This window comes from Tachysurus vachellii, chromosome 6 (assembly GCF_030014155.1).
Source record: "Tachysurus vachellii isolate PV-2020 chromosome 6, HZAU_Pvac_v1, whole genome shotgun sequence".
Classification (NCBI taxonomy): Eukaryota; Metazoa; Chordata; class Actinopteri; order Siluriformes; family Bagridae; genus Tachysurus; species Tachysurus vachellii.
In genome coordinates, this window is record NC_083465.1 from 26,655,016 (window position 1) to 26,681,816 (window position 26,801).

Genomic DNA, 26,801 nt, shown 5'->3' on the forward strand with positions numbered 1-26,801 from the left:
ACACACACACACATACACACACACAGAGACACACACACGACTTACATTATCAAGTCTTTATTTCCATCACTATATTCTGATTTGGATCGTGTTCCTTTCACTGGCTCTTTGTGTTTTGTCTTGTCCATGTTATCGTTGATATCTTTGATCACCTGAAATCTGTCTTTTTACTTTTCTGTCTCCAGACAATTCAGATTTGTTTGCCAGTGTCCTTTTAGTAAACAGTTCAACTGTGTTTGCATCCGCTTCACCTCTTTTTAGCAACAAAACAGATCATTCTGACTACACAAAACTTTTATTTTAAAAAAGTATTAATATTTAATACGTATACTTACTTTTTAATAACTAATATAATACTTAATATAACAGAGAAGTCAGAAAGTTAATGGCTGATTAGAAGCACTCAGAGTGATTGCGTGTGCTAATCGCATCACACACTCAGTCAATCAATATGGCCATCCGTTTCTACCCGCCTCTCACGCTGCCTCCACCCGCAATTCCCCCATTTTCTGAGCAAGTGCCCCAGTTAGGAAACCGCTTACGCCCCTCTCAATCTGAAGTTTGAGCTCCTGCGTTTTTCCCACAGGGTGTGTACCGATATTCAGGGAGCACATTTCGACAGATGCCATCAGAGAACAAGCATATGAGTTACCAGGCAGTCTGCCATCTCCGAGTTCACAGGGAATGGCATTAATATGGGATGAAGAGCCCAAAACAACAACAGCACAACAACATGAAAGCCTAAAACCACTGGGACCAGGTAAAGGTTTCATCATTTTATATATTAATGGCTTGATTAACAAAGACTCCAAAACTTAACCGCCAGCGCCTCCAAAAGTTACGACGCCAGTGGAACTGCTGGCAGAGTTGAAGGACTTTGCAGAGAAAAAAAACAAGTCATCAAATCACATTTCGATGAATAAAATATATGCCACTGTTGACCATTACTTATTCAAGAGTCATTACATATTCATACTTACGTTTAATGGAAAACACAATTGTTTTAAAATTAATTGGTGGTAAATATTAGCATTACCCAATTAAGTCACAGTATCAAGATTCAGAAAGAACATTTGCTACTGAAGTGTTTTCTGGTAAAATGGTTCAAGGAATTAGATTTGAGATTAGTTCAAAAAAATGTTTTTGTTGTGTTTCTTGTTATCTTTATCCGGGTCATCTTTTAGCATCAGGGAACTCAGTGAAAATATATATAAAAGTGTTTAAAAAAAAAGGATCTGGTTGTGTCTGGTATTTGAAATCTTATCTAAAAAAATGTAATATCTGTAATAAATGAATGAATAAATTATAAAGTAAGAGCTTTATGATAAAAATGGAAGGCCCAGTCGTAAAATAACTGCCAAAAAAGAAATTAGATTACAAATTGACAAAAAATGACATAAAGATTTATAGAAGTAGAGGTTTTAGATAACGAGTGAAGCGTGAACTTTGTGCTTCAGTGTGGGAAACTTACACAATCAGAGCCAAGAAGAAAAAAGAGGAGATTATTTTTTACTTTGGAAAAATGATCCATAATGAATATTATCACAGTAATTACTTGCTTTCTGTTGTAAATTAGCATTAAATCAGTGTGTTGGTGTATTTTACTGGAGCTGCAATTAAACGTTGTTTACATGCGATCTTTTCCTCTTTTTTAGGACAGCCATTTATGCTGTGGCACCTGGGGAGCAGTTGGGGGGATTCGGTGCCTTGCTCAAGGCCACCTCAGTCGTGGCCAGCCCGAGACTCGAACCCACAACCTTCAGGTTACGAGTCAGACTATCTTACCATTAGGCCACGACTGCCCTCTACAAAGCACAAACAAAGCACAAATCATTGCAGACTCGAGTTACACACTTGCTTAGGTTGATACTTTATACCTGAATGTATTTTTTTTTTGTGTGTCCAAATCATCAGCTTTATACAGAAAAACTTACTTTTAACCTTGTAAAATAAAATAAAATAAAATAAAATAAAATAAAGTAATTTTTATCACCTTAAAACACAAGTACTTAAGCTCAAAAAAAAAACTCAGGGATAATAAATGTGGACAGAAGATTTTTTTTTTTGCATCAAATTTCATGTTGTTAAAATGTCATACGATGTAACTGTAACTGAATACAAGAGATGACTTGTAAAAAAAACAAAAACTCATAAATAAGATAATTAAGACTGTGAATGAATATTATACATTATATAAGAAGATATATTATAATTTTACATGTATAAATATATATATTTTTTTAATTTAAAATATCAGGGATAGAAAATGTGGACTAAAGATTTATTATTAGTATTATTATTATTTATTTATTTATTTTATTTATTTTTTTTTTTGCAGCAAATTTCTTTGTTGTCAAATGCGTCCGAAAACAAGTGTTGATTTTAAGAATGCTTTTAAAACTTTGGAAAAGCTGTGTGAGCATGTCTTGTGTCCAGCGCTGCCCTGTTTACCAATAAAACAATGCTCATTTCTGACTGGTAATAAAAATGGAATGTAACATGGTAATGCCTGCAATACCGCCTTATGAATAAATAACAGGTAATGGAGTTAGCGCTGTGTAGATCATGATGCCCAACCTAAGCATCAAAAGCATAACGAGGGAATGAAACGCTATTAATGTTGAGTGCACGGTGATGTATGTGGTTCAGGTTTAAGCTGCCGCTGCTAGTGATGCTGCTGCTGCTGTCTCAGCTCCTGAGCAGTGTCTGCTGACTTTGTGTACAGCTGCCTTCTATTCCTGCACTTAGCTTCACTGATAATGGGTCATTTTGTGTTAAGGATTAATGCACAGACTCGTGTAATGGTCAGAGATTCAGTCATGTAAGCACTGAGCTTACAGGTATGTATGATCATGTAAGTGCATTCTGCAGAGTTGCAGATAACTTTAACTTGGACCGAAAAGGATATATAAAGAATATGGCTGAATACATTTATACTGTATTTGAACAAACAGGAAGAGAGTTTTCCCTCCAGCTTGACCACCCACTGTACAATTATTTTAGATTTTAGGTCTTGAGTTAGTTTACTGTTCACTCCTCAACCGGGACAGTCACAGAAAAGTCACATATTTTTCACTTATCATATGTTTTTATTTTCCCCCATATGTTTTTTCCTCACATGACTCATTTAGTTGATTCATTTATGTTCATATGATTCACTTTTTTTCACGTATGCTTTTAACATGATTCACTTGACGTTTTTTTTTTTAATCATTTGGTTTTATTTCTATTCGGCATGATTCGTTTTTCACACATAATTCTTCTGCTGTGTTTAGGTTTGTGTCTTTCTGTTCAAATGAATAGACTTTGAGTTCAGTATGATTCGTTTATTTTTTTTACAGGTTATATTTCCCCACATGATTCATAGGATTTCCAAGTGAATTTATTGATCAACATTATTATTTTTCACATTTTTCTACACATTTTATTTTATTGATTTGCTGATTGAGAAATGATTTGTTTCTCTTCATATGCTTCATTTTCACATGATTAATGTATTTTTAGTTATCTTCAATTCATTTAATTTATTAATTATTGTTGTATTCATTAATTCCTGTATGTACATTAGAAAATTAGATGTAAAATGTGGTACAATAATAATATTATTATTATTATAATTAATAATAATAATAATAATAATAATAATAATAATAATAATAATAATAATAATAATAATTGCTTTATTTATATAGCACCTGTCACAAACCCAAAGACACTTTATAGAGCTATCAAAAAAATAAAGTAAGAATATGTAGCAATTTTCTAAAGAGCGGTTTCAGGGTCTACACACGTGATGGAGTGTACTTTCAGATGTTTTTCACGTGTGACCCCATGTGAGTCATATGGGCTGATATTAAAAAAACAGAGGCTCATATAGAGAATGTATGTGATTTCTGTGAACCAACAAGAGAAAGTGAAGAAAGAGAGGACGAAGTGAGAGAGAGAGAGAGAGAGAGAGAGAGACCGACATGGTCTGTGTATACAAAGCAAATCTCTAGTGATCATCTCCAGCAGGCTGTGCTTTACGGAAAACTGCTGCTGTTTCCTTTGAGGGCCCCCTCCCAGCCAGCCAGGGGGGGAGGTGGAGAATCACAATCCCACCCAGTCCAAGTGCTTTTTCTCACACACACACACACACACACACACACACTCATACACAAATACACACAGGAAAAGCTGGAGACAGTCTCTACAGCACCTCACACAGCAGCCACAGTGCTCCTCGGCGGCCCAAATGGGATCCTCCTCTACTTTGATAGACGCTTAATTACGCATGTGATGGCACGCAGATGTCTGGGATGCTCCAGCTCAAAGTTCTTCTGAATAACTCGCTGACTGACTGAGTGACAGGATCCGAGGGGAGGCAGACGTTTAAAGAGCGGTAGGTGCAAAACCAGGAGTATTTATAATTCATCAGCCGAGCAGTTTACAGGCTGTCACGCCGTGTCCCTGTAGCGCAGAGATGATGCTAAACCATGATGCTACTTGAAGGGCTGTCGGCTAAATAGTTCTTTGTGTACCAGGTGGCGGCAGGGACATTAAACAGGAAACACATCTCGCTTCTGAAGTGTTGCTCTGCTGTCACGATTATGGAAAGAGAAAGTGTTAGGAAGGAGATGGGACTAGATTAACTTTTGATGTAAAAACATTACTACTATTATTATTATTAACCTATTATTATTATTATTGCTTTGATTTTATTTTCTTAATTGTGTTGTCGATTTGCTTGTCGGTGTTGTGCAAACTAATCTTTATTTTTTTAGGTACTTTCGCAAACTGTCATCTAGTCGTATTAATAAAATTGAGACTTTAAAATGATTTGCGACAATCATCAGATAGAAATGAGGATGCAGTGTAGTGGCGCAGCTTTCTTAAATTTTTAAAGAAAAATTTATTTTTTTTCCAAATGACAGTTTCAAAAATTATTTCTAAAAAAAAAACATTCATACACTTGTCTAAATTATGATCTAATAAAATTATTTTAATTAAAAAGAATCACTGGATACAAATCAAAATGAGACATAACAACCAATTACTGGAATTTTGCTTGAAAAAAAAAACGTTTTGAAAATACGTTTTGAAATCAAAATGTGGCATAAATGTAATTGACAGAAATTAATTTTTTTTTTCATTGGACAAAACTACTTTTCAAATAAAATCCAATACAAGTCCAGCTCTAGTCCACACACAAACACATACGCACACACAAACACACACGCACGCACACACACACACACACACACACACACACACATACACACTCACACACACACACACACACAGAGGGATCTTTGTTTGTATACTGACCTTAAAAATCTTTAAATCTTACACTAGTCTATACTGCAATCTAAAAAGACAAAATTCCCAAAGAAATAATAAAAAACAAAATCAGAAATTAATTCGCAAAACGTTTTATTCTACTCCAATTTGTTACAGACCTTTCAAACTGAACCCACAGGCATTTTTGCTTGTTTATTATTTTTCTATCAGTCAGTTACGTGACCCGCAACTGCGATCGATTTGTAGTTTCTACACTCACAAACATTCTTATCCACACAAGACCCCAGTGTTGTGTAACTGCTTGTGAAAGGGTCGAAAAAGTTTGCTTCTTTTGTGTTTTTGAAGTGACTCTTTGTTTGGGGGAACCGCCATTCTGAATCTTAAATCAGAACCAGAGGGAGAAATGGGTGTGGAGAAAACCACATTTGTGGAAACAGTACATGCAAGAAAGGCATGAAGAAGACAATAAATAAACTAATAAATAAATAAATAAATAAATAAATTTCCCAAAAGGTCTGGTGCGGCGCTTTGTGCCATTAGCACTATGCCATCTCTGATGGGAGAGGCGACATCTCGTCCCGCAGCGTGACAGTAACTTGTAGTGGCGCGCTCCATCTGTGCTGCTTCACAAAATCTCTTTTGAAGTAGTAAGAAAGTTTCACCGATCTGTTGTTGTACGCTAAAGCAATTCTCTTTGATATTTTTGGCTGTATTCGGAGGTTTACGTAGCGCACACGTGTGTTGAAAAAGTGAAAACAAATGAGTCGTGAAATTACCTTAACATTTAAACTTGTTTTTTTTTTCTCTTGTCAGCACTGGCGTATACAAAAGTGGACTTTATCTGTGAATCAAACAACGTTCAGCTATGGTCCGTCTGACCCTCTGCATGTTCGTGTTAACAGCCATCATGGCCTCCAGTGGATTGACTCAAGCAAACATCACAGAGGAGTTTGCTAGCACCCTCTTTCCCATCTCCACCATTACTCCCATTGGGCCCATCAGCCAAGCAGGAAATCTCCCAGGCTCTCTGAGCCACTCAGGAGACAATCGCACCAAACCCTTTCCAATCTGTAAAGTACCTACATCCATTAAAGATACCTTCAAGGTCATCAATACCTTCATCTCATGTGTGGTGTTCGTGGTGGGCTTGGTGGGAAATTCCACAGTGCTGAGGATTATCTACCAGCACAAGTGCATGAGAAATGGACCTAATGCTCTGATTGCAAGCCTAGCACTGGGTGACCTCATCTACATCACCATAGACATTCCCATCACCGTCTATAAGGTAGGATTGTGTCCTCAACTCCCACAGATCTCTCAAAGATCTAGTCTTGACCTCTCTGTGATACCTCCTTAACTTCTACACTACAGCTCCATATATAAATAATAATAATTCAGCATATAATATAATCTTTCTTATAGAAACAAGAAACCTTTGATAAGGACTACAAATTATTTACTTAATTAAGATACTTAGATATTTTATAGAAGGAATGGCTCAATTTTAGTAAAGTAAAACAAACCGAAGAACAAAGGTGGTGGGAGAAATTCTGATAATCAGTGATTAATCATTTGGGAAAATGGTGATCAGCGATTGGTCAATAGGAACAAATGCGATCATTAAGTGATTAGTTGCTCGGAAGAATTGTTTTCAGTAATTGGGATAATAAAAATAATAGTGATACTGTTCAGCTCTCTCTACTCATATAACCAGCGGTGATGTTTGGGAATGATGATGATTTGTGATTAGTTTTTTGGAAAAGAGGGTTAAGTGATTGTACCCTGGAAACATCAGTGATTAATTGGCAGGACCAATGGTAATTAAGAATTGGTCACTGAAAACAATGCTGGTCAGTGATCGGGTGTTGTGAACAATAATGATCAGCTATCAATTGTTGGGGAAACGGGGATCAGTGATTTGTGTTTGGGAATAAAGGTAATGAGATTGGTAATTGGAAAGAATGGTGATCTGTGATCGGTCATAATGAACAATGGAGATCTGTGATTGGTCATAATGAACAATGGTGATCTGTGATTAGTCATAATAAACAATTGTGATCTGTGATTGGTTATTATGCACCATGGTGATCTGTGATTGATCACTATGAACAATGGTGATCAGTCATTGATCACTATGAACAAAGGTGATCAGTCATTGATCATTATGAACAATGGTGATCTGTGATTAGTCATTCTGAACAATGGTGATCAGTGATTGGTCATTGGTCTGTGTTTGATTATTATGAAAAATGGTGACCTGTGTTTGATTATTATGAACAATGGTGATCTGTGATTGGTTACTATGAACAATGGTGATCAGTGATTGGTCATAATGAACAATGGTGATCAGTTATTGGTCATAATGAACAATGGTGATCAGTTATTGGACTTTGGAAAATTATTGATCAGTTATTTGTCATTGAGAACAATAGTGATCAGCTTTCTTAAAAAAAACTTTTAAGAAGCATTTGTGCTGTGATTTGGAGAGAAGTATCAAGCACAGGGAGTCACAGATGATTGTTAAAGTGGTTTTTAAAATAGTTTCTTATGCTAGGATCTTTTTTTGAAATAAATAAGTGAAAGGGTCTAAAATGGTCACCAACTCTATGCAATAAGCTGGAGACATCAATAACTGTCCTGGATGTCCATGTTTTGGTCAGGCTGTCCTGATTAATTTGCCAAAATGGACATTCTTATTGGTCTATTTTAAGTTAACTTGGTCTACCTTAGTCTGTCCCCAAAACACACACACAAATTAGGTCGAAGTTCAAATGAGATCTATAAACAACACATCTACATCCAAAATGGTGTAGTGGTAAGATCTTTCACTCTGTCTCTAGGCAGATAATAAGTTTGAGTCTCTGAGTTTAAGAGTTAACAGTATGCATCAAGTATATTCAGTCATATACTGTACATTTCGCTTGAAATAAAGATGCGTCACATTTTCATTGTTCAAGAAGTTGACCAAGTATCACAATACTTAACAAAGAAACCTTTAAGTGTTCTACAGTTTATACCACTGGGGCAATCCATAAACATTCCATATAAATCCCTACACAAAAGGGGTTTCATATAACAGTTGGAAGTTCTCTTAAATAACCCAAAGAACCATTAAGAAACCTTTTTATTTTCTTCTTACAATCCCTTGCAAAAGACAAATATCACCCAAAGCTGGGTAGCTTACCTGCTGATGCTCTGCCAGGTCTGTAATATCACATAGTTATTATAATTCCTCCATGTTTGGGGCATCATAACTTCAGCATTGTGTTTAGAGAGCGTTCAGGTTGACACTTTGTCAATCTAAGCAGTCAATTATATTCCACAAAAAACATCACCACTGTTGCTTTAGTATGGTTTGGATCATTCTCTTCCTGCAAGGAGAAGTGATTTTGATGCTTTTAGATGAATTTGATTGGATTTGATCAGAAGTCTAGTCAGGTATAAATTCCTCTATCCATAAGGTTTGATCTGAGCCTGATTTCTGTTTCATGATGTCTCCGATTTTAATGCATCTCTTCAGTTTAGTCTTTTAAGGTATTACATAAAAATGTTCCTTCATGATTAAACTTGTGATGATTAAACTTGGTCTTGTAGACCTTTTGCAAATGCTGAGCTCACCATGCTTCCTGACAATTTTCCACTTGCCTCCATTGATTTTCTCCCAGTCACTGTTATGACTCTGATGATTTACTCGGATTTTTACAATCATGATGGTCTGCTGATCGTGTTGAGAAACAACAGTAATGGATTCCAGGTACACCATCCAGCATCTCGTTCATCATTTTGTTGCCTCACGTGTACGATTTAATCCTGAAGATCAGAAAGCAGACCAAAGAAACAGATAAGAAGCTATAATCTGCTTGATTTTTTTTTTTCAATCTTAATCCTCATGGTTCTTTGATAGCTTGAGTTCTTATAGACTTCTATCACAGGACTTTTTAAGAATGAATCAATCCACAATTCACAAAATATCAACAGAAAAACCCTCCAAGATGTGTGATGGATTTTGGACAGAACCAACACAATTTAAATTGCACTACTGCAAAATTACTCAATAAACAATAGATTTTGTTAAACACTCATATATCGACGTCCTGATTTACTAAGAATGGAAATAGAGGGTGGAAATTTGTGTCTGATCAACTGCAAATTTCAGTGATTTTTACAACTTTCATTATTTTAATAACAAAATGTCATTAAAGGGACTAAAAACAATTTACTGATAATCTCAAGAGTACAGAAGTCTAAAAGATCTGGGGGTAAAAATAGAGTTTAATACACAAAGGAAGGCAACGTGGACGTACATTTATAAATTAAAAGAGGAAAAATAAGATATAAAAGCATGTTTTGAAAATGTTTTTTATTTGCATATACTGTAAATTAAATTAGGAGAAGCTTGTCATTCGTATTTTTAAACAGTGATCATTTTTAATTCAATAATAACTTGCTGCATGTATTTAGTTCAGTAGTGAAACCTTGTAATAAAAATATCACAAAATCGACATAAACATGATATAAGAGTTGGATCTCCCAGAACAGTGTAAGGTCAGAAAGTGTGTAATGATGAGAGAAGCAGGAATCAGGCCAGTGAAAACAAACACACAGAGCACTGGCCTTACGAGACACGGTGTGTTATCAGCCATTAAACTCTGCTCTCTTATCTCCTGCAATCCTTCAAGACAGTGTGTTAAACAACACTGAAAAATTCAACAGGGTTAAATATCCACTTACGCAGGCCATCTGAGCCTAATCTGAAGCATAATGTGGACTCTGAGGTTGATGATTTCATACAGCTGGAGATCCGAGAGCAAAGAATTACGTAATAAAACGCTTGGGGACGTGCTGTTATGGAAAAATAATCAATGATGGGGTTTTGTGATGAATCAGACTTACTGTCACCATCGTAAAGGTGCTTTAGTGTTTAATTTTTCTTCAAACAATGAATTAATTAACATTGTGAGTCAAAGAACAGCTTGTCGTACATTTTATGCATTTCAAATTACATTTAATGCTCTGAGAACATCTGTGGAACAAGTTCATTCCTGTTATTACTTACATTACAGCAGCTATAAACAGTTTTTCCCTCAACAGCAAACTTATCTTTTTAGCAAGAAAAAAAGTTATGTTGTTCTCTTTAATTGTTACAAAGCGCTGGCACTGGAGACTCCTTCAAAAACAGTAATAAATATTTATGAATATTAATATTTTTTTAATATTAATAAATATTTCAAAAGAAAAGTCTTATGTACATTTTTTAATCTGTTTATGTGATATGCAATACAAGATAAATTTACAAGACTGAATAGAGATTTTTCAGAATGGTTGGCCTGCATTTTACTTTATGACAGTGACTCCTGTTTTAGATATACACACCTATTCCCCCACACACACCCACACAATGTGCTATGTGTTAAAATCCTCCTTCCTCCCATTTAACAAAAGCCGGTTCCTACGCACTCGAATCCTGTCAAGGCCACTCCACCAGACCACAGGAACTCAGAGTAGCTTGAGATCTCTTTGTCCTTCTTGGGTTCCTGTAATAGATCACAGGCTAAAGGATGTGATACACATAAACGAATGGGAGCTCAGCAGTTGATTTCTTTAACAAACAGCCAGAGCATCGAATCAGGATTAGATTAGCTGGCATATGGACCATGGACCATGCCAGTGCCTTAAGCCATACAGAGGGAGACATTCTGAAAGCTTAGAAGTGGCAAAATAACATAATCAGTGCAAGATGGTTGACCTTAAAGAACAAAAACAGTTTTTGGAAAAGGTTAGAGTCGAAGAAGAAAAAATAGTGCATAGAAAAAAATGACCACTGTTGTATTACAGCTGCATTAAGAACGCTCGGCCATGAGTTATATAAACCAAAAGGTAGCTTGCATTCAGATCTATGACGCATTTCCCTGTTGAAATAGGAATTGAGTCATTTCTGTCAGCTTTGTTTTCATTCATCTGGACAATAACTTCCCTCACATTTGTCGAACTATTATTCATACGTACAGTTTGAAGGCTGTCTTCCACCTCCTCGAAGGAGCTTTGCGTGTATTGTTCACATCTGACGGATATCATATGGTCATCTTCAGGGCCTCTTGCAGACAAAAATAGTAGTAAAATACTACAGTCTGCTACTTAGAATGTAGTTAAAGAGCAGGAAAAACAGAAGGCAAGCTAAGAAGAACACAAAGCAAAAAAAAAACACATTGCCTTGTGGGTAAATAGTAAATAGACCTTGGTCTATCAGACTCTTAAGCAGACAAGAGAAGTCACATTAGTAATGCAGAGATACTCAATTTAATTTGTATAAATTGACCCTTTCACAAAGCAGATTTTGTGAAAAATATATACATTCAGATGATGAAGTATATAAATTTTACATTTATTCCTAACGAGCAATCCAGAGGTGACTGTGGTAAGGAAATACTCCCTGAACTCTTAAAAATAAAAGCTTCAGGAAGAACAAACAAGGGGATTTTTACAGTGATACAAGCCTATGTAGCTCAGTGGTGAAGGTGTTGGACTACTGGATCGATGGTTGGGAGTTTAAACCCCAAGGCCATCAAGCTGCCACTGCTGGGATCCTGAGCAAGGTCCTTAACCATAAATTCCTTACTTGTACAGATAAATGTAAGTTTCTCTGGATAAGGGTGTCTGCCAAAATGTAAATGCTGCCATAAAAGAACCGTTTTTGGTTCCCCAAAGAACCTTTCAGTAAATGTATCTTAAAAGAGCTATGTTTTTTTCTTAAGAGTTTCTTTTTTTCTTTTTATAGTCTAAAGACCTTTTTTCCACTAGAAGGAACCTTTTGTGCAATAGAAACGTTCTGAAGATGTTAAAAGTCATTCGAGATTAAAACCATACACACTGAGAAAGAACCATTTAAGACCCTCAAAACTGAACCCATCCTCTACTAAGTGACACCAGAGAGTGTGATTATAAATCATTTCCCTTCTATAACTGTGTACTCTACAGTATTTAACCTGGGAATTATTTCTACATATATTTTAACAAGAAATCTCATTTGTCGAAGATATCAAGTGATGGCAATTACGGTCCTAAACTATCTTCATGGTTTGTAAGTAAACTAAAGAAATATAGAATTTTTGTGTTGTTACTGAAGTCCGTATAATAAGTCTTAACGGCAGTCTTAACGGCAGTTTTAAATCTGTGTCATCATTTTGTAAATAAGTTTTTTAGACATAGATAGAAATCTGATCCTGCATGACTAAAAAAATAAACACACCTGGAAGTCTTCTCAAGATGGCCGCCGAGTGGATAGGAAAAGACGGGACAGGATAGAAAGGAATTAGTCACTGTTTTAAGTGCTGAAAAATGCGTTGTTCAGGAGAGACGGACATCCATCTGGCAAGGCCAATTTAGCTGTCATACAAAGGATGTTGTACACTACTGTATATGCAAGCACTATATAAAGACTAGGACTCTCATGTCAAGTTCAGACTCACAAACTGAAAGCAGAGTTTTGTTATAAGCAAGTTTGGCCTTGAAGTTAAAGCCTCTTCGGGCTGCGTTTTTCGATCTTTAGCTTAAAGAGAAATACTTGTGTTCAAAGGTTTAAACTAGATGTTATTGGAAAATCCCATCTCAGACTTCTCTACTCAGGGAAAAGCTTGAAGGCATGAAATACAAGCCAGTGATCTGGACGCTTTTAAGAGGAGATTAAAGACGTATCTGTTCTGCTTGGCTTTGAATGAACTGTTACTGTTGTTCCATGCCGATGGCAATTCAATCTAATCTAATAGTTTGTTTTGTGTGTGTGTGTGTTTGTGTAATAAATAGTTGCTTTACACTCGTAGTCTAGCAGGTTAGTTTAACAGGTTAGACCAAGAATATAATTGGAATAAAAACAGAATTGAACTGTATAGGTAGAAAGTTGAAAAGATACAGTATATAGACAATATAAACGAACAAGGGGTTTTCACAGTGATACAAGCCTAAGTTGAACTACTGTATGGTAGTCACATTAGTAATGCAGAGATACTCAATTTAATTTGTATAAACAATTCACAAAGCAGATTTTGTGACAAATCTATAAATTCAGATGATGAAATATATAAATTTTAAAATTATTTCCTAATGATCAATCCAGAGGTGACTGTGGTAAGGAAATACTCCCTGAACTCTTAAAAATAAAGGCTTCAGGAAGAACACACAAGGGGTTTTCACAGTGATACAAGCCTAAGTTGAACTATGTAGCACAGTGGTGAAGGTGTTGAACTACTGGTTCGATGGTTGGGAGTTTAAACCCCAGGATAATCAAGCTGCCACTGCTGGGAACCTGAGCAAGGTCCTTAACGATCAGTTGCTTAGTTGTATAAATGTAAGTTGCCAAAATGTAAATGCTGCCATAGAAGAACCATTTTAGGTTCCCTAAAGAACCTTTCAGTAAATGTTTCTTAAAATAACCAGCTATTTACTTAGTGAAGGTTATTATAGTGTAAAGAGCTTTTTTTTCTACAACAGAGTACTTTTTGCGCAATAGAAACCTTCCAAAGATATTAACTATATTATAATATGTAACAATATTCACAAAAGCATAAATACAATGATTAATCAACATTAGATCAAAAAATTAAATGAATTAAAAAATAAATTAGCTATATTACAATCTTCAACAGCATTCTGTCATTTTGTTTCTCTTGCAGCTTCTGATGGGAAACTGGCCGATGGTCGAGACGTCGTTTGGCCACATCCTGTGTAAACTACTGCCCTTTCTTCAAAAGGCATCAGTGGGCATTACGGTGCTGAACTTATGCGCGCTCAGCGTGGACAGGTACGTCCTAGTATTGTCTTCTTGCTGTGTGTATTTTGTGCTGTGCTGTAATACAAAATGAAGCAATACAGAAGACAAATACAATATATTTCTGTGTTTAAACCGGAAAAAGAGTATAAAGAGAAGAGATTTTATGAAGTACTTAACTCCATGACTTGTAGACTTAATGTTAGCAGTGTACAGTATTAATATATGACATAAGATACACTGAATTATGCTGAAATGTTGCCAAATCTCTCTTCACATAATATTGGTGCATCACATTCTATTAGGATTTCTTCTCTTCTTCATGTTTCTAGAGTCTTTTAGATTTTAACCAGACTTCTGATCGCTCTGAATATGAGAATGCTGTGTAGGGATTTTTGTTGTTGTTCTTCAGTTCAGTTTAGTGCATGACACTTGGGCTGGTTTAAGCTTGAGGATCAGCTGAGGAGAAAGTGTAGGGTTTCATATAAAATATGCACTGTTTAGGACAAACCTCTATATACATCTATAGGTCAGAGATAAAGCAATGCTTTTAATATTTAATTTCTTTCTTTGCCTTTAGCACAAATCAGGAACATATGGTGCTGAAGAATGTTTTCTCAATCTGAGAAAAGGAATTCATACGCTTTGACTTCATTTATTTATGTTTCGTCCTCAAATCTATTTGAGAATATGACATGACGTGCAAAAGCGTATAACACGCCAGCTACTGTGTTACATTTAGTAATAATAATGTGATTTATATTGCGTGCGGTGTAAATTAATTAAGGAGTGTTACGAGGTCTTTCTCACAGCGATGGAGGCGATACCGTTCATGAGCCACAGTCACACCCTGCAGTGTCTGTAAAATCAGTTCCCATGAAACACTCAACAGGAAAGATTAATGGATTCACTCATTTGGGGTGGAGTCTGAGAGAGAAAGAGGAAAAAAAAAGCCAGATGTTGGTTACTGAGGCCAGAGACGTCCCAGAAGGGTTTGGAGTTGGCTATAATGGTTGCTGTTTGCTGTGTGAGACAAAGAACGTATGGGCTAATTACAGTTTTTCAGGAAAACCGCAAAGAAGTGAAGGTCAGCTTCATAGCCATATCATCGCTGAGTGGTTTTAATTAAATACAAATATAAGTGTCTCAGTTTAGTCAGTAAATCACTGTTATATTTTCTTTAGATAGATAGATAGATAGATAGATAGATAGATAGATAGATAGATAGATAGATAGATAGATAGATAGATAGATAGATAGATACGATGTATAAATGTTAGCAACTTTGGGGAAAAATCTACAGTATAAAGTACCATCTCAAAGCACAGCTGTGTTTGATTTATATCCAGTCAGCTTTGAGGAAATGTCTCATTTCATCTGATTCACATCCCTGTGTCTGTCTGTTTAAGAGTTTAAAAGGTAGATACAACACCACTTGCTGAAATAGTAATGACGCATTGCTGTTAAACAGGAATGTACAAATGAGTCATGAAAAATATAGCTATGCATAAAATCTTGATGCAGCATTTTACAGGAAACGCACACAAGAGAGCAGTTATTAATGCAACACGCAAGCAAACACGGGTCTGAAGAAGGGAAATAACAAGCTTAATGACAATCAGCAGTTCTTTAATATTTACACACAGAGCACAGCTTTTCATTCGGTTTATATTAACGTCGTTCTGCTGTAAATAAAGAACGTTCTGGAATTGGTGGACGTCACATTAGGGATCGAATAACAAGTTACAGGTTGTACTGTTTTAGGAAACAAATTCAAGTGAGAGTGGTGTGAATTGGCCCCAAATGGATTTTGTTTCCGCTCTGACACTGAAGACTCTTTCTATAAGCATTCAATAATTGTCTATTCACAGAAAAATCCTCACAGGTTTTTAAAATAAATTTATTAGCCCTTCGATTCTAGGTGCGTCTCAATACAAATGCCTGTTTATTCTAGGTGTCTCAATACAAATGCCTGTTTATAAGCTAATAGAACATTCGAGCGCCCTGCGATATAACCAGTTAAAGTGCTCCTCAAGCGGTCTTTGGATCATCCAAGCTTCCTACAAAGAGGTTTTTAAATATTTTGGAGAAAGCATTTTTTGTAGGTTTTTACAGAGTAAGAGTTCACCCAAAATGTTGAGCAATTTTACTTCTAAGACTTCAAGCAATGGCTCTAAATCTCGTACAGCCCCAAGGGTGTAATTCAGCGGCAGACCCTGTGCTCTGACCCCAACTTCATTCCATGTGAAAAGTCAGTTTCCCTTGAGGTTTACATACATTGGGGTCCAAAAGTAGAGGTCTAATGAAAGTGCTAGTGACATTGTTTCTCTTTGCCATTCAAACACAAAGGTTTCCATTACAAATCATATTATCAGTAAAATCTTAGACAAGCATTACAGAATGTATTAGCATTTGGTACATACCTATATTTCTTAATCAAGCCAGCACTGACTCCAGAGGTTTGTGTAAAACCCGATGATCTGATGTTAAATCCATTGGCTTTGATGGAAGATTAAAGAAGACTCACAGAAATTTGTGTACAAATGATTTAATATCACAAATTTGCTTAGGGACTTTTGTTGGACAGTTTGAACCCCACTGCATGTACTGTAAATGTACCTCAGTGTTCAGACTAAACCTAAAAGCCAGTCAGAAAGAGTAATAATGGAAGAACAAATGACTGTATATGTGTATTCCTGGAAGTTTCTAACTGTAGTACATTTTATCCCCAAGCATTTCCAAGAATATTTTTCTGATGTTTTGACAACTTCAGTTCACCCTTATAGAGTTATTGATGATAAATCCTAGGGTGTGTTTTGAGGAGATGATTGACAGATTTGTACATGACAGTAAAACATCATGAAAATTCATCATACAGTATTTCATCATACTTTACTGGTTATGGCTCCATCACGTTAATTATGTATACATTTCTCCCAGTTCAAAATGTCATGCTAAGGGTGTTTCTGTTTTTATCCTTCACAGGTACAGGGCTGTTGCCTCGTTTAGTCGTGTTCAGGGAGTCGGCATTCCTTTACTTACTGCTGTTGAAATTGTGCTCATCTGGGTGCTGTCATTTATTCTGGCCGTGCCTGAGGCTATCGGGTTTAACATCGTGAATTTCAACTACCGCAACATGACTTTACATACCTGTATGCTCAAACCTCCTGATTCCAACAGGTTCATGCAGGTAAAAATTCACTGCAGAAATACAGCAATGCTGCCTTTACGTTCTAGAGCTATCCAGTTGAGTAGGTCAATAGACATTTTAGCACAACAACTGTTGTGATTTATTCTAAAATACCCAATGCCTTGTCATCTGAATTGATAACAGTTTTTAACAAATGTAATTTTATCAACATTTTGTTCCACCTTGTAACTCTGGACATAACTGTGAAACAATGGAATTCTGTTGAATGGAATCTAACTGGTAAGAATTAACCTAAAAATGTTAGACTACAGTTCAAACAATATTTAGCACTGTTTGATTAGCAGAAAATCTAAACTGTACTTGTTATGTATGTATATAAAGCTGTCAAAAGTTGTTCTCATGACGAAAGAAAAAAAAAACTCTTTCTCTTTCCAAGGTTTGTTACAGAACACTCTGTATCAAAGCCTAAATTAACTAACAAAAAAACCGAGAGAGAACACAAAGACAAACAGAGACAAAGACGATTCAGGGGAGGAGGGGGTGTTGGAGGGCTTGTTGGTAAAGCACAGAGTTGGCCTTTCTGGCTCACAGATCTGGAGGATTTAATTATTGACAGACCTGAACAGTGTGCAATTGGAAGCCAAAAGCTAAGCCATACAGTATGTGTGGAGCTGGAATTAACTTTCTCTTGCATAACATCGACCATAAAACTGCTAGCTATTAGTGTTTTTGTTATTAGACATAAATCTTCCTGTGCCCTCTTCCATGGCTGGATTGAGTTGAACCTATAGCTTTGTTTAGGACTCAGAAATGCTTCAAAAACGTATGATAGACATCTATATATAAGCAAAATTTGTTGCTTAACCTTAACTCAGCTATAGAACTTTAGTTCTTGTGTAGTGTATGTACAGCATTTTATGTTTATTTTTTAATCATGAAGTCTGTCCTACCTCCAGCTATACGTAGATGTAAAGGACTGGTGGCTGTTTGGATTTTATTTCTGCATGCCACTGGCCTGCACAGCATTTTTCTACACCTGCATGACCTTCAAGATGCTTAGCCACAGGAAGGGAGCGCTCCGGATTGCCCTAAGTGACCACCTCAAACAGGTAACAGAATTAATTGTTAAGCACATTTAATGGGCTGAGATTCCCAAGCTACACTCTTATTACCCTTCAACCATGGTTCTTAGAATCTAATTATCCATGTGAATGGTGCCCTGTAACGGACCAGCATCCCATCAACGGTAAATCTTAGTGTCTTGCCCAGTGCTTCTGAGATCGACCCCAACCCTAACCAAGGTAAAGCACTAACTCAAGAGTAATGATTGACCAAAGGTACAAAGGGTTTACCCTTGAAGTCCCACCCCAAAAGTGCTGTTTTACGGTTTTGGCTAAATAGAGGTCATTTTCTGAATATATATTTTAATATCTCTGAAAAGATCACTCTGTCCAATTGGTCTTGTTTATCAAAATTTTAAAAATGTTGTGCATACATGTTCTCATATATGTTTTTGTAATGCTTGTATGGTGATAATTGTGTAGGTTGATAAATGCCTGTCAGGTCACATGTTCATAGCTCAGCTGATTTCTGATTAGCCATGTGCACAAAACTCCATAAAAGATAAAGATCACAGGCAGCTGAAAACTACAAAATGGAAACTAAATGGCGAAAGTGCGCATGCTAATACAGAGCGGCAGTTCTAAAATTTGAAGTTAATCAAGCCAATCGAGCATCAAATTTAAAAGTAAATGAACACAAACACAGCTATCATAGGACACAGATGTTTGATAAACATGGTCCAGTGTACACCAAAGTGTTAGGAGCTACTGGGACAGTTCCTGTCCAGGCCAATGGGTGGGTGCTGGCAGGGCTTTAATTGCAGCAGACTTTTCTGTGTATTCACCAGGAAACATGTGCTTTGCCTTATCCTATTGTTCTGTTTTCCCCATCATGTAACCTGTTCCTCATTTGACCCTAATGTTTTGGCCTATATATATTAGACCTTATGTATCTGTCTTTGTCAGTCATTGTTTCACGTTCGTACGGCATGTTTGGATGTGTTTCAATTATTTTCAGGATGTTTTTTTATTATGTTTGGTTAACCACGTCGTATGTGTCTCTTGTTTGGCGTAAGTCTCGCTGTAGTCGATATTGTTAATTAAAGCCGTGTTTTCCATAATCCTGCATTTGGGTCTGATTCCCTGCTCGTGGGTGATTGTAAGATCCGGGGTCTGGTCCCTAACTCATTACACAAAGTGTTTGTTACAAAACAATACTGGATTGATGGCCTCTTTCTGTTCTGCAGAGGCGAGAGGTGGCCAAGGCTATTTTTTGTCTGGTCCTGATTTTTGCACTCTGCTGGATCCCCCTGCATGTCAGCAGAATCCTGAAGAAACTTCTGCCCGATCCGAATAAGGAAAACCGCTGTGACCTGTACAGGTAAGTGATAATCCATTTCCAAACACTGCGATCCTAAATGTCCCTTTTTATGACATATTCATATTATTGAGCAAAATGTTGTACCATACACCAGTTGCTGAGTTTTGGATAGTACCTGGGAACAAATGGACCCCCTTTCCAACCAAAAGTTGGTGATAATTGAACAATGTGATCACACTTTTTTTTTATAGCTCTCTATTGGTGTTGGACTATCTTGCCATAAACCTGGTCACCATCAACTCTTGCATCAATCCCATTATCCTCTACACTGTCAGCAAGAAGTTCAAGAATTGCTTCAAGGTGAGTCTAAATATACAGTACATGCTAACACGAGCCTAACACATGCTAAGAATTACCACTGTTCCCTGTCGATGGGCCTCTGCAATCTGAAAGCTGTGGGTCTGAAATTCTTCTACAGAAAAAACCAATGCTTGATTCCTGGAATTGCTTGGACCCTTACCAGTGCCTTATCCATTGCAGGCACATGTAGAGATAAGGGGGTGTAGGGAAAGAAGGGTAATATTGGATGTCATGTAATTAGTGTCATCGGATAAGCGGTAGAAAATGAATGAATGAATGAATGAATGAATGAATGAGTAATTAGTGTCAACAATTATATTAAAAAACAAATTCATTGCCCTGTCTGGGATTTCTCTAAATCAGAAGGTTGTGATGGTATATGATGTATTATGCTTTATTTAGCTAATATTACATTACACAAATTACGTCTGTGATTTGAGTCTAAACTCTAATGAATATTTTTCAATAATTTTTCTTGTTCTTTCCACCCTTGTAGTCTTGCTTGTGTTGTTGGCGCAGCTCAAAGAATCAAGTCACCAGCATGGGGCAGATGAATGGCACAAGTGTCCAAGGCAAAACCCAAGAACCCAAAAACTTCCAGATTGATCGTGTCATCAGGAAGTACAGCTATTAAACAAATAGATGACCTGTACAGCTTGGTGGTACTGGGATTCAAACTCACAACTGTCCAATACATAGTCCAGATCCCCTAACCACCGAGTCACCACTTCCCCACTTATAGAACCACCTCTGTCCTGGAAGATCAATCAAAACAAGGTTTCATCAGAACCAAGATTTGTTGACAGAATGGAAGTCGACCATTTAAAGGACATTAGTGCTATTCTGTGCTGGGCACAGAGTGACCAAAGCTGCTTACACACTACACAATGCGGCTGATGTATGTATGCAAAGTCTTGCTCCCAGAGCAAAATTCCCAGGATCTTCCAGGGACGTTTTGCTGTGCGAGAAAGGGCAAGGGTGGAGAAGGGTCAGCAGGATGCAGCTTAACATCAACTATAAATGAACGCAATCAGAGGCCCAGGAATACACTAAAACTAGGCTACACAAATACATGCATAAGCTATGTGTACACTTTCTCAAGGGACAGGAAACTGGAGGAAGGAAGAGTCGAGTAGTGTGTTGCAAATCCTACATATGGGTGTAAATATGGATTAGACTAAAAAAACTCCCTCTTCCTTCCCATTGCTGCTTAAATCCAGCTTTCTAAATGTAGATCTATTCATATCCAGAATGGCTAATGGATTTAAATTTCATCACTCACATCCCTCTCTTCAGGCTGTCAAAGCTTTTTGAATAGTGGGTTTCCTAACCTGGACGTCACTTTTGTTGTACTCGGATGCACTGCTTTCCGAGGGACAACTGGAGTTTTGTGAAAGCAGACTAAACAGCACCACTAATGGTCATGAGAAAAATACAAGGAATGAAATGAAGTAGCAAGAAGCAAGACTGGGAGCGATTTCTTTCTAACCCAGATTGTAGGTTCGTGCAGTCACTTCTCTCAGAGCTAAAAGATCACAGCAGCTTTTCCTGCTAATTAGCATTTAGCTCAACGGCTTAGCATCCAGCGTAACTAGATAGTTAGCGATGAATAATAATGGACATTAACAATAATGTGAAATTTTTAACAGACTTAACACATCCACTTATTTCTTGTATTTAGAAAATAGAAAAGTACAGAAAATGGCTTTTTTATATAAATGTCCTTTTTTTGTGTGTGTCTGTTTGTGTTTGTACTATTGTTTACCAATTACAAAACTGTAGTGTGCATTTCAAATATATGTATACAGAAATCTTCCCATCTGCTATTCTTGTCATATTAGATGGGTGAGACTCAGTGAGTACAGACTGCACACGGTGTTCTTCTTCCTTCTAGCAACCACAAAGATCAAGCTTTCACGCATCTGTTTATAGTTTTATAAAAACTTCCGGCTCTTTTGATGATCATCCAAGTGTTTTATTCCAAAGCTAAAACAAACACTTTTTGTCAGGAGTTGTTTATGTCCTGCTGCTCCGCCAAACACTGCTTTAGTCCTGCATTTTTTTTTCCATGAACTGATATATTCTGATTTATTCAGAGGGACAACTTGTCTATGGTAAAGTTTTTTTGTTTTGGATTTTTTTTCATTTTTTTTTTTTTTTACATTTGTCCCTATTTCTAAAACCCCTGTTCTTTGCATTTAGATTGATTACCAAATCTTAATTAGAAATATAGCTACAAGAAGCGATTAAGGGTCCAAGCACTTTCTGGTCCCACCCCTTTGAGACAGAGAAAAACCAGAACCCTTTGGAACTAGAAGCCACTGGGATTAGTTGCATTAATAAAATATTAAGATTAATATATGAAGATTTTTCCACATTATTTAGACAGAGTATTTTGAATATTAAAAATCTAAGTTTTGTTTGTTGTGGTCTCACAATTCTTTTACCCAGTGATGCCAAACAAAGAACATATGCCAGTTTGAATAATCTGTATGTGTTATACAATCGTAAAATTTGCTCTTTATTTACAATTGAATTTTAAATTCAATTTGCATTTCAAAGAGAGATTTCAATAGACCCAGGAAATCAGAGAACATCAAAAAAAGATTTGTTTTTCATTGTACTGTATATGATTTGAGGTATTTCTGTTATTGTGCTCTGTATAAACTTGCTTCAGTATTTTTTAAGTACCACTTCATATTAATCCTTTGGACGAGTTCAGAAATTCTCTTTTGACACAAGTGAAATGAGAATATGCTCGATTAAAGCTCGATTAACCGTTAACAAGAAACAAACAAAAGAAATGATTTCTTCTTGAGGACTTCCATTTGGGTTAGCTTGTCCTGACTAGCCCTTTGGTTAGAAAGACAGAGGATAATGACTTTTGACCCTCTTCGGATTTTAGAATAAGCTCACAGAGGCTAGCCAACTTCAACAAACCCTCTGTAATGAAGTTGAAAAAAAAAATGGGGGAGAGACCATTCCTAAGTTCAGAGCGAGGGCTTGGGAACGATGAGGCCTCAGCATTAAAGTGAAAAACAGCCAAGAGAACTAAAAATGTCTCTTTATTTATAACACTGTGAAACCGTACGCTTACCTAATACTCAGTGTATACATGTTGTATTATTTCTATTGTATGCTATTGAAGTATATAAGTCTATAAATATATTCTGAAATTTAGCAGCTGTTTTATATCGATTTCTTGTTTAAAGTTTAAATAAACACACGTGTATGGTTTAGAGCTGCAGTAAATTGTGTAAAAAATAGTTTTTGTGTTTTGTTTTTTTAAATTGTATTGTACATGAAGAATAATTGCACTTTTCATTAAAGATTACTTTGATTATGTAGATTTAGGTCTATACTGTAAAGCATTGTACACACAGTATGGAACGTATTAGTGTCCTCGGTTTTAGTTTATCAGCTTTTTATTTTTGCATATAGTCATGACTATAGAATTGAACAAACCAATTCAAGAACAGCTCGCTTCTGATTCATTTCTGATATGGATCGCATCGGAGCCAACCCTTGACCGACTCAAGGTCATCTGAGTGCTGCCTAAGGATTCATCCCTCGCTGAGACCCAGAAAGGGATATTAATATATGACTGACTCATTAAGTTGTTATTCAAATAATCACTTTGCTTGTTATTGGCCTGGTATTTGTCTCAGTGTTTTTAATATGTTCATGTACAGTATGTATTTTTATTTTCATTAAAATAAAAATTTTATGCAATTTAAAGCCTTGATGTCGTCTGTCTTACATCTAGACACATTTTTTTTATTGTATGTTTCAGACATTGTTAAGTGTAGTGCATGTAGTATAATATTCCACATGTTGCTATTTATTTATTTATTTATTTATTTATTTATTTATTTATTTTTAATACTTTCTTTTCCATATGAAATATTTTTCTATATGTAATTCTTTTCAAATAATTTGTCAAATTAGAGTTTATTTTTATTTTATTTATTTATTTATTTAATTTATTTATTTGTTGATTTTTAGTAGTGCTTGAACTAAATTTTCTGTTTGTAATTAATTAATTAATTAATTTACTTACTTACTTATTTATTTTTGCTCATACATATTACTCATATAACCCATGATATATATAGTGTATGTGCCCCCTCACCCCAAAGACATTATCGCTTGTCTTTTTTCCAGAACCACAAGAGAAAATACTTTCAAACACTGTTGGGAATTTTTTAACTCGAACCTCCAGGGTTTGGGGTTCGCTTCATGTCTCTGCCCTGTATATGGGGTTTGCTTCTTCTTCCAGTGCTTTGTGGGTTTCCTCCACTTACTCAGGTTTCCTCTCCAAGTCCAAATAAAAGTCGTGATGGCTGATTGGCTTCACTATATTGTCTGTAGTGTGTAAATTAGTTTGTGTGATTGTGCCTTGCAATGGACTGGCACTCCATTCAGGGTGTCTTCCTGCCTTGAGTCCTTTGGGATAGGCTCCAGGCTCCTGACAACCCTGTGTAAGATAAGTGGTACAGAAAAAATGGATGGATTAAAGTCCATACTAAATAAATGTCCTGGAATATTTTCATGTTTCTTGCTTTTTGAGTCACCTGATGACATAGATGTTGATGGATGAAGAAATTATTCAGACTAAAATTTGCATTTATATAATTCATTTAGGGGGGCACAGTGGCTTAGCATGTTCGACTCACACCTCCAGGGTTGGGGGTCCGATTCCCGCCTCCGCCTTATGTGTGTGGAGTTTGCATGTTCTCCCCGTGCCTCGGGGGTTTCCTCCGGGTACTCCGGTTTCCTCCCCCGGTCCAAAGACATGCATGGTAGGTTGATTGGCATCTCTGGAAAATTGTCCCTAGTGTGTGATTGCGTGAGTGAATGAATGAGTGTGTGTGTGCCCTGCGATGGGTTGGCACTCCATCCAGGGTGTATCCTGCCTTGATGCCCAATGATGGCTGAGATAGGCACAGGCTCCCTGTGACCCGAGGTAGTTCGGATAAGCGGTAGAATATGAGTGAATGAATGAATAATTCATTTAAATGTGGTTTAAAGTGGCCTCACAATAATATTTCAAAATAAGAGCTCTCGTAATCTGCCTTTGTACTGTATGTAGTATTATACTTTTTCTTTCACTACCCCATTTATTTGGGGTACATTCTAAATAAAGAGGTCCTATCATCTTGATAGATTCTAGGTTTTGTCCAGATTTTAGCCTGGTATGATTCATTTCATGAAACGTTCCTTTATCCAGGATGTGTGTGTTTAACTTTGATTAGAAATGATCAATAGCATTTACAATTAGAGCCTTTACTGATAACAGGAATATTTCAAAACAGTGTTTAAAATGAATAATGTTTATTGACTGACCCTTTTAGATTATTACTATTATTATAAAGTATGTTCATAAACTATGATTCTGGTTAACACTTCAAGCCAAGCGAAACATGAAATGAATCACTTAAGGACAAAAGCCAGGATTAATTATTGTTATATTATTAATTACTGCTCAAGTCTCAGAAGATTCATAATCAGTTTTTGGACATTTTCTCTCTCATGGGCTTAAGAATGCTCTCAAATGAAAACAAAAAAAAAATCCTGCCTTTTGGGAGATGGGAGGCAGTTTGAGGAAGAAGGATTTTGGTGGGAAAAGTGTGTGCTTTCCAGAGAGGAACTGAGTGCACGACAGAGAACACAGAAGAGCTGAGGATGTTATTTTCTACAGAAAAGTTCAGACTTGAAACTCTTTTAAATAAACACTTGTTAAAATCTGAAGTTTACAAAGATCAGAGAGAAACGGTGTGATGAGTGAGCTCATTCTTTTCTAATGATCAAGTGTTATTCTCACTTCCTGTGATTTATCTGTGTTGCGTTTCTCTTACTTTGACTTAGCATGACTTCAGGAATGTAAATTCATAACATTCATTCATTCATTCATTCATTCATTTATTTTCTACCGCTTATCCGAACTACCTCGGGTCACGGGGAGCCTGTGCCTATCTCAGGCGTCAGTGGGCATCAAGGCAGAATACACCCTGGACGGAGTGCCAGCCCATTGCAGGGCACACAGACACACACCCTCATTCACTCATTCACTCATTCACTCATGCAATCACACACTACGGACAATTTTCCAGAGATGCCAATCAACCTACCATGCATGTCTTTGGACCGGGGGAGGAAACCGGAGTACCCGGAGGAAACTCCCGAGGCACGGGGAGAACATGCAAACTCCACACACACAAGGCGGAGGCGGGAATCGAACCCCCAACCCTGGAGGTGTGAGGCAAACGTGCTAACCACTAAGCCACCGTGCCCCCTAAATTCATAACAATCCGTTTAAAAAAAAGGTTAGAGAAAATATATTTTAAAAATACCGAACCAAAATATTTTAAAATATATAGCATGTGATCCTTATGACTTCCTGAATGAATTTTGCATGAAATCAAAATGCAACACTCAGATTACACTAAAAAAACCCTGAGATTTTAAAAAAAATGTAAGAAAAAATATAAAAAATACAATATATATGATTTTGATATTTTTATTTTTCATTTTGATCTTCATAAACAAACCTAAATTCTCCAAAAATGCCAATGTGACAAGTAAAGGACAATTTTCAAATATTATATCTCATTCTTATTTTGTTTGCACAATCCTGTGTAGGAAGTGTGCATAAAATGCACAGAGAGATATTATTTTGTATTTTTTCTTTTTTTTTCTTCATTTTTTTTCTTCATTTTTTTTTTTTTTTAACATTGCCTATCCAGACTAGAAAAAAGAAAACCAAGCCCAAAACATCTTTGTAGGAGTTTTTCAAAACCTTGCCTAGGGCCTGCCCTAAATCTGAGATACAGACCAGAGATAATATCTGACGAAAGACTGCTACAA

The 26,801-nt window shown here is 36.4% G+C and overlaps 1 protein-coding gene across 1 annotated transcript; it reads left to right on the forward strand.

Annotated features, from left to right (window-relative positions):
• The first annotated feature begins 4,137 nt into the window (after positions 1-4,137).
• ednraa (endothelin receptor type Aa) lies at positions 4,138-23,672 on the forward strand. The gene is made up of 8 exons (XM_060873129.1): positions 4,138-4,381; positions 6,094-6,565; positions 13,947-14,074; positions 17,027-17,231; positions 18,149-18,301; positions 19,501-19,634; positions 19,826-19,934; positions 20,431-23,672. The coding sequence occupies exons 2-8, from the start codon at positions 6,146-6,148 to the stop codon at positions 20,566-20,568; spliced, it is 1,287 nt and encodes a 428-aa protein (XP_060729112.1). The 5' UTR covers positions 4,138-4,381; positions 6,094-6,145; the 3' UTR covers positions 20,569-23,672.
• Positions 23,673-26,801: the final 3,129 nt, after the last annotated feature.

Bases quoted from the DNA above. Each gene is read 5' to 3' on its own strand.
- ednraa (XM_060873129.1), top strand. From the start codon at position 6,146: ATGGTCCGTCTGACCCTCTGCATGTTCGTGTTAACAGCCATCATGGCC. The intron at 18,302-19,500 runs GTAACAGAATTA...TCTGTTCTGCAG, and splicing joins TAAGTGACCACCTCAAACAG to AGGCGAGAGGTGGCCAAGGC. The intron at 19,935-20,430 runs GTGAGTCTAAAT...CCACCCTTGTAG, and splicing joins AGTTCAAGAATTGCTTCAAG to TCTTGCTTGTGTTGTTGGCG.